The sequence below is a fragment of the Myotis brandtii genome, unplaced genomic scaffold (assembly GCF_000412655.1).
Source record: "Myotis brandtii unplaced genomic scaffold, ASM41265v1 scaffold569, whole genome shotgun sequence".
Taxonomy (NCBI): domain Eukaryota; kingdom Metazoa; phylum Chordata; class Mammalia; order Chiroptera; family Vespertilionidae; genus Myotis; species Myotis brandtii.
The window spans coordinates 534,233-542,943 of NW_005370127.1; the positions used below are offsets into that span (position 1 = coordinate 534,233).

Consider the following 8,711-nt stretch of genomic DNA (forward strand, 5'->3'; position numbering starts at 1 on the left):
GATAAATATGACAATAAAATCGCAATAAATACACTGAATCTACAAATCAAAATAAATGAACAAGAAATCTAATGAACAAAATAAACTGGTGAATAAAATAGAATCAGAGACACGGAAACATGGGCCAGACTGATGAATCTCAAAGGGAAGGGGAGGGGAGTAGAGGAGGAAGAAGTGATTAACCAAAGATCTTACATGCATGTATGCATTACCTATGGACACAGACAATAGGTTGGTGAAGGCCTGGGACAGGGCAGGAACCGGGTGGAGGGGGGCAATGGGAGACAAAAGGGGACTATCTGTAATACTCTCAACAATAAGAGTATTTTTTTAATGAAAAAATAAATAAAAAGAAAGGACTATTAAAAAATGCAATGTCACCCAATAAATTGAATTTAAAAAATAAAATAAAATGCTACTTACAGGGAAACAGTTGTTAAGATTAAAAGCAAAAGTAGTCTTGCCCTGACCGGTTTGGCTCAGTGGATAGAGTGTCAGCCTGCAGACAGAGGGGTCCCGGGGTTCGATTCCGGTCAAGGGCATGTACCTTGGTTGCGGGCACATCCCCAGTGGGAGGTGTGCAGGAGGCAGCTGATCGATGTTTCTCTTTCATCAATGTTTCAAACTCTCTATCCCTCTCCCTTCCTCTCTGTAAAAAATCAATAAAACATATTAAAAAAAAAAAAAAAAAAAGCAAAAGTAGTCTTGCTCAGACTGACTGAAAGTTTGAAGGCCTTTAGCTCTGGGTATCCCAATTTGATTCCATTTTCTCTTTTCTTCCAGCCATAGCTAATCCCCATTCATGGATGATAAACAATATCAACCCTTCTCCCTTCCTAAGCTATCATGGAGAAAAACCACGTAACCATGCAGAACTGGTACCAATGCATGCTTATGCTAACCAGCTATGCTCTCAACAAAGTTATCACTGGTCAGCTACTTCAAAGTCAGGTATCAAACCTTTCATTATATCATACACCCCCAATCCTACCATCTCCTCCAAAAGATGACCCTAATGTATTGAACCCAGAGACTTATCACTTCTGAACCATATGCCCTTGAGCAAATTAAATCTCTTGAGCTTCAGCTTCCTTGTTAGAAAATGCAAATATTCACCTCACAGTTGTTGCAAGAATTATGGTAAGAGTAATTTAATTTAGCACATTTGAGTGCCTATCACCTCCCAGGCACTACACTAAGAACACAATGGTAGTAAACAAGATACACAAAATTCCTGCCCCCCCCCTTTTTTTTTGAAAGAGAAAAACATCGATTTGTTGTTCCACTTATTTATGCATTCATTGGTTGATTCTTGAAAGTGCCCTAACGAGGGATCAAACCCAAAACCTTGGCACATTGGGACAATACTCTAGCCAAGTAAGCTATCTGGCCAGGGAAAATTTCTTGCTCTCTTAATGCTTACATTAGGGTCCAAATTAAATATAGGATGGTCAGAGAAGACAAGAAATCTAAGGTGATGAGCATTCCAAGCAAAACATGAGATAGGTCACAAGACAGTGAGTATATTTCAGGCAGGAACTGCCAAGTCCAAAGGCTGCTCAACAGAATTAATCATAGCAAATTCAAGTAATGGAAAGAAAGCCAGTGTGGTTAGAACAACAGAGCAAAGAAACTACAATACCTACCTCAGGGGCCTCAACATGTATCTTACATTACCTATCTTCAGAAAAAAACTTTCAAAGGTCCTATTTTGTTCCAATTTAGAGACAGGAATTGTGATCCAGAGTGCTAATAGGAACTTTCCTGAGGTTACAAAGTTATTATGAAACCAGGATTTCAACCCAAGCAGTCTCATTCCATGCCCATTGTTATAATAAATTGTGCTACATTTATACAATGGAATACTACACAGCAATGAAAAAGAACTAGGATTCACACAATATGAATGTATCCCACACACATTAGATCCCACACATCTGAATGTATCCCACATTTAAAGCAAGACAGAGTGCCTATAATCAACTGAGTACCTTGTCTACAATCCTGTTTATGTTAAGTGCAAGAACAAGCAAAACTAATTGACGGTGATGGAAGTCACAACAAGGTTTGCCTTATGGGAAAGAATTATTGGCTGGGAATAAGAATGAATTTTGAGGATGAAAGTGTTCTATTATATATGTAGATGTGACATACACATACGTAAAACCACAACTAAATTAGTTGCAGACTTCAAATCTGTGTTATCTACATATGTCATCCTATCTAATAAAAGACAAAAAGGGTAATTGACTGTACCTTCGCTACGCTTCCCATTGGCTAATCAGGGTGATATGCAAATTAACTGCCAACCAAGATGGCGGCTGGCAGCCATGCAGCTGAAGCGAGCAGGAGGCTTGCTTGCTCCAGTGATGGAGGAAGCCAAGGTTCCCCGCCTGCCCCAGCCAGGCTCTGAGCTCCGAAAGCAACAAAGTTTCAATTATAGAAGGTAAATAAATCCCAGAATAAAAAAAAAAAAAGAAAAAAGTAGAGGCTAGGAGCTTCAGTCACCAGCCAGCCTGAAAACGGCCCTCAGCCCCTCACCCAGACTGGCCAGGCACCCCAGTGGGGACCCCCACCCTAAAGGGGGTATGACCAGCTGCAAACAGCCATCAGCCCTTCATCCAGGCTGGCCAGGCACCCAAGCGGGACCCCCACCCTGGTCCAGGACACCCTTCAGGGCAAATCAGCTGGCCCCCACCCGTGCACCAGGCCTCTATCCTATATAGTAAAAGGGTAATATGCAAACTGACCCTAACAGCAGAAAGACTGGGAATGACTGGTCACTATGACACACACTGACCACCAGGGGACAGACGCTCAATGCAGGAGCTGCCCTCTGGTGGTCAGTGCACTCCCACATGGGGGAGCTCTGCTCAGCCACAAGCCAGGCTGATGGCTGCCAGTACAGCAGTGGTGGTGTGAGCCTCTCCTGCCTCCTCAGCAGCGCTAAGGATGTCCGACTGCAGCTTAGGTCTGCTCCCCGCTGGCAAGTGGACATCCCCCGAGGGCTGCCGGGCTGCCAGAGGGATGTCTGATTGCCAGCTTAGGCCCAATCCCCTGGGGAGTGGGCCTAAGCCAGCAGGTGGTCATCCCCCAAGGGGTCCCAGACTGCGAGAGGGCACAGGCCCGGCTGAGGGACCCCCCCGCCGAGTGCACAAATTTTTGTGTACCAGGCCTCTAGTACTTCAATAAAAAAATAAAAAGTAAAATAAGCCCTAGCTGGTTTGGCTCAGTAATTAGAACGCCCGCCTGCGGACTGAAGAATCTCGAGTTCTATTCTGGTCAAGGAGGGTACCTCGGTTGCAGGCTCCATCCCCACCCCCAGTTGGGGCGCATACAGGAGGCAACTAGTTGATGTGTCTCTCTCACATTGATGTTTCTCTCTCTGTCTCACCCCCTCTCTAAAAAAAAAAAAAAAAAAAAATCAATGGGAAAAATATCCTCAGGTGAGGATTAACAACAAAAAAAGCAAAACAAGTGAGATAAAGACATCAATATCCTTTAAAAGCAACTTTCCAAAGGAGGCTCTGAACCTAAGAGAACCATAACAAATTCTGAAAATAACTATCTAGCTGACATAAGGAATGGTGGAGAGAAATTCTCAGTACCTACTGAACATGATTCTACTACTGACCCCAGAGGCCTCACTGGGAAATACAGTGGGACCTTGACTTACGAGTGTCTTGACTAACGAGTTTTTTGAGATACCAGCTGTCTCTCGACTGATTTTTTGCATTGAGTTGACAGAGTAATTTGAGTTAACGAGCTCCTTAACGAGCTTGGTCTCGGAACGAATTAAACTCGTAAGTCAAGGCCCCCCTGTATTATAGTACAACTGACTAATCAACCACTTTATCTGAAGGCCTTCATATTCAGAAAATACATATGCTGGTCTAAGAGGCACCAAGGGACCAAGCTCGGGTTTCCTTTCCACCTCATCTCATGCTGTTTTCACCCCTCTCTAGTCGAATGGGCCTTTCTGCTGCTCCTTGTACAAACCAGCTTCATTCCTACATCAGAATCTCAGCATTGCCTGGAATGCTTTCTCCAAAGCTCCCAGCTCATTCCCTAGGTCTCTGCTCAAACCTCACCTCCTCAGGAAGGCTCTACTACCACGTGGCAAATTATTTTCAGAAGTTATAGGTAGGAAAAAGATTCTCTCGCCTCAAACTACTAACCTTAGGTATGTTAGAGTATACCAAGAGAACAGGGTTTCGTTTCTTCTCCTGGTGTTTCAAAGCAAGAAACCCCTGGCTCAATCTTGTGACCCACTGCCTCGTGTATCTTTAGCTTGGGCTCTCTTTATTACTTTGTATTATTTAACTCTTGCCCTTTTACTTTCTCTTATAACTTTATAGCCATTCACTTCACACAAACACAAAGTGCTTTTTTAAGTCAGTTAAATATATAATAAATACGACTTAAATCACTAGCAGTTGGCGCCTCGCACACATCAACTCCAAAAAAAATATTGTTTTGAGGAATACACAAATGAGTCAATAATGAACAGTGGCAGGGCATATACACTCTGCACATCGCCTGGGACATAAGCATGGCAAGGATGACTGTCAAACAAAAAAACGAATTAAATATCATCAAGCTTGGATTTCACTTCTTCGTCTAGTCAGATGTCATTTAAAAAAAAACAAAAAACAACCCTTTCCGGTCAACTATAGATGTCAACTACAGAAACAGACAACGTTTTTCTAAAGACCTGCGAGGGTGAAGAAACGGACTAGGAATGGGAGGGGCAGGAACAGGGGCTGGGTTAGCGGAGCCATTAAAGAAGAGAGGAAGAGGAGGCTGACTCTGTCTGCACGAGGCTGAAACACCGCACAAACAACCGACAAGGCCCCAGAAAGGAAGACATGTGCTGGAGGAGGCGGGGTTCGCCGCCTTCCCCAGAGGAGAGGAGGCTGGGACGGGTTCTCTCACCTCTAACGCCGCCTGGGGGTCCTCGTCAATCAGAGCATCTGAGAAGCTCCGGCAAAACCTGCCAAGAAAGCAACGACTTCAGCAGGGCGCGCTAACCAAGGGAAGGGGGGCAGGGGATGAAAATAAATAGCAAAAAGAAGAAAAAACACGTACGTTTGGGCTGTTGCAGGTCCAGCTGCAGCCGCCGCCATCTCTACTAGTCAATGTTGTGTTGCTGCAGCTGCTACTACGGAGGTTACCAGCTCCGCCGCCGCCCGAGGGGGAAACTTCTGGAGAGACACCAACCGAGCTTCCGCTCTAAGTAGCCAACGAGCAGCCACGCTGCGTGCCGCGGAGGGAGCAGACCGGAGGGGAGGGAAGAAGGGGAGGGAGGCGAAAAGCAGGCGCGGGGCTCGCCGGGACCGTGGAGGACCCAGTCTCCCGGCCCAACCCCCTCCTGGTGACCAGCACTCCTACTCCCCGCCCCTCGCAGCCATGGTAATGGAGGCCTCGGCTGGCCTTCTTACGCCACGCGCCCGTACTCTGACAGATGCCTCTGGGGTAGTAGCTTAAAAGGACTTTGGTAATTTACTGTCATCGCTCAGGAACGTGTGGCGTTTGGGGACGTTTAAATGCCTGTTAATAACAAGCCACATCGCGCTCCATTGTCACAATTCACACAGCTCTCCTGGTTACTGGAGACAGCCTTTCGTGCCCCGTGACGTCACTTGCTGTTATGTGAAAGTTCCCGGATGGCAGCGGGTCACTCCCAGGATCTTTGCACTGGGAACCCTAAAGAAGTCGCCGGAAGTCGTTCTGCCCCGCAGAGGCTAGCTAGACAGACCAAAGTCTTTTGGTTCCGGTGTGGGGGCACTGTTCCATTCCTCTGAACACCACTGGCGCAGGTTTCCTTCCCAGTTAGCTTCCCAGATTAAGAAGAAAACCCTGTTCCTGCGGAAGGCACTGGAAGGAAGAAGGTGGGCTGAAGTCTCAGTGCTGCTTGACTTTCCTACCTAGTCGGTTAGGCCCTCCCTCCCCGGTTTTCGCCGCTGGCAGATCAGGTAGAAGAAGCTTCCAGCAAGTACTCCGGCCAGGGGTGGGAGGAGCAAGAGGGAGTGGGAGTAAGCGGCTCAGCCAGTAGAGATAAATAAGTAAATGAACGTGAGTGTTAGTACACCCAACATCTAAACTAAGCTCTGGGACTCAAAGATGTTAATGCGCTCCACAAACTTAAACCAATGCTGTTCTAAGTGGTAAAATGAAACAAGGGGAATAGTCATGTGTTAGCAAAGTGGGTCACTTAGGGGAATATAAGGTATAGGAATGGATTCCTCAAAGCTGTGGAAGCCTATGAGCCTCAAAAGATGAATTAGAATTAGTTGATGATGGAATTGGAAAAGGTAATCCAGAATAGGATTTGCGTTATAAACTATAATGTGAACTCTTTCAGGTGGGGGTAGTTGCTGGCTCAATTCCCAGTTGAGAGTTCGATCCCCAGTAGAGGGCTTGCAGGAGGCAGTCGAGGGATGATTCTCTTTCATCATTGAGGTTTCTATCTCTCTCTCCCCCTTCCTCTCTGAAATCAATAAAAAACTTTTTTTAAAAGAATGATTGAAGGGATTCCCTCTGCCCCACCGCTGCCCATGAGGCCAAAGTGGGAGGACGGGGGAGAATGATTAAAGGGAAAAAGAGAACAGCAGTTGGGAGACCATTGCTGTTTTACAGGGGTGGGGAAGGGGGAAGTGCCCCTTTCTTTCCTCTAGTTCTTTTGGCTGGTCAAATCAAATTAACAGGAGGCAGATTGACAAGAGAAAATCAAATTTAATATTATGTGCATGGGAACACCACATACATGAGTCACAGACCATGCATACCTGACAGTTTCAGAGATAGAAAGGAGGATTGAGGTATATAAGACATCCTGAGCTAGGGATGAAATAAAGTGCCTTGGGGACTTCAAAAGGTCATTGCAGGATGATAAAAGCGGACATTCAGTAATTAGTAGTTTGCCCTGCCCTATACTAGATAGGTCAAAAGAAGTTATCTCTGATATAGTAGGTAGGTCAAAAGAAGTTATCGCTGATAATCTCTCAAAAACAAGGTCTCTAATTCAAATTCTTCTAGGTACTTGGGGGAAGAGGGCAGAATTTTCTCTTGAGCTTGAAGCTAAAATTGCCTTTACCTCAAAGTAATCTGCATACCACTGAGGCACATCTCGGGGTGGCTTGTTCTGGACTCTAACACAGGCCAAAGTGACTCAAATAGCTCAGTGGTTGTAAGGATGGAGAGGAAGGTAACAATTACAGAAATGTTTAAGTTAAAACTTTCTGGGTTTGTTGATCTTTTATGACTAATACTCTTTGTATCTTATATAATAAAGCTCTGCCTATGCCAAGGCCATGAAGAAAATTCTGTTTTCTTCTAGATGCTTTATTATTTTACCATGCATATCCAGGTCTGATTTACTTCAAATTAATTTTTGTGAAAGGTAGGCAGTTGAAATCAAGGTTTATTTCGCCCCACATGGATATCCAATTGATTCTGTCTTATTAAAAAACACCATCATTTGCCATGTCCCCCATTAAATTCATTTTAAATATTTTTTATTTCTCAATTAGTTTATGTACAATATTATATTAGTTTCAGGTGTACAACCGAGTGATTAGACATAATATAACTTAAAAAATTATCATCCCAATAAATGTAGTACCCATATGACACCATACATAGTGTCAATATTATTGACTATATTCCCTAGCTATACTTTGCATCCCTATGACTATTTTGTAACTACCAATTTGTACTTATTAATCCACTCACATTTTTTGCCATCCTCCCCAAGCTCCTTCCCCTCTAACAATCGTCAAAAATGTTCTCTGTATGTATGAGTCAGTTTCTGTTCTGCTTGTTGGTTTATTTTGGGGCTTTTTAGAATTCACCCAGAAGTGAAATCATATGGCATTTGTCTATCCCTACCTAACTTATTTCATTCAACACAATGCCCTCTAGGTCCATCCCTGTTTTTGCAGATGGCAAGATTTCATTCTTTTTTATGGCTGAGTCATATTCCATTGTATATATGCACCACTTCTTCCTTATCCATTCACCTATTGATGAACACTTAGGTTGCTTCCACATCTTGGCTATTGTAAATAATACTGCAGTAAACATATAATTGCACAAGTCTATTTGATTTAGTGCTTGGGGTTTCTTTGATTAAATACCCAACAGTGGAATGGCTGGGTCATTTTTTGTCTTTGTTATAGCCTTTTTTAAAAGTCTATTTTGTCTGATATAAGTTTTACTACCCCAGCTTTTTTTTTCCATTTCCAATTTCATAAAATATCTTCTATAAGATATTTGACTGTCAATCTGTGTGTATCTTTTGATCTGACACAGCATATGTAGACAGCATATGAAAGGGTCTTATTTGTTATCCATTCAACCACTGTATGTCTTACGATTGGAGCATTTCATTTATTTGCATTTAAAATAATTAAATGTTGACAGATATGTATATTTTACCATTTTATTATATTTTTTACCATTTTATTATTTACTAGGGGCCCGGTGCACAAAAATTTGTGCACTCGGGGTGGGGAGGGGGGGTCCCTCAGCCCGGCCTGTGCCCTCTCGCAGTCTGGGACCCCTCGGGAGATAACGACCTGCTGGCTTAGGCCTGCTCCCGGGTGGCAGAGGGCAGGCCCAATCCCTAAGTGCAGCCCCTGGTCAGGCTCAGAGCAGGGCCGATTGGGGAGTTGGGGCGCCGCCCCGTCATGCACAGAGCAGGGCAGATC

At 44.2% G+C, this 8,711-nt stretch overlaps 1 protein-coding gene across 2 annotated transcripts in view; it reads right to left on the reverse strand.

The window, feature by feature from the left end:
- The window catches only part of SUGT1 (SGT1 homolog, MIS12 kinetochore complex assembly cochaperone), a 65,551-nt gene extending 59,936 nt beyond the window's left edge, over positions 1–5,615 (reverse strand). The window contains exons 1-2 of one of the 2 annotated variants that reach the window (XM_014549748.1): positions 5,089–5,615; positions 4,936–4,993 (exon numbers count right to left, since the gene is read on the reverse strand). In XM_014549748.1, the coding sequence (XP_014405234.1) occupies positions 4,936–4,993; positions 5,089–5,126 (96 nt within the window). In that variant the 5' untranslated portion in view covers positions 5,127–5,615. The remainder of the gene's footprint in view (positions 1–4,935; positions 4,994–5,088) is intronic. The other variant, XM_005878625.2, reaches the window with a different exon arrangement.
- Between the last annotated feature and the right edge of the window lie 3,096 nt (positions 5,616–8,711).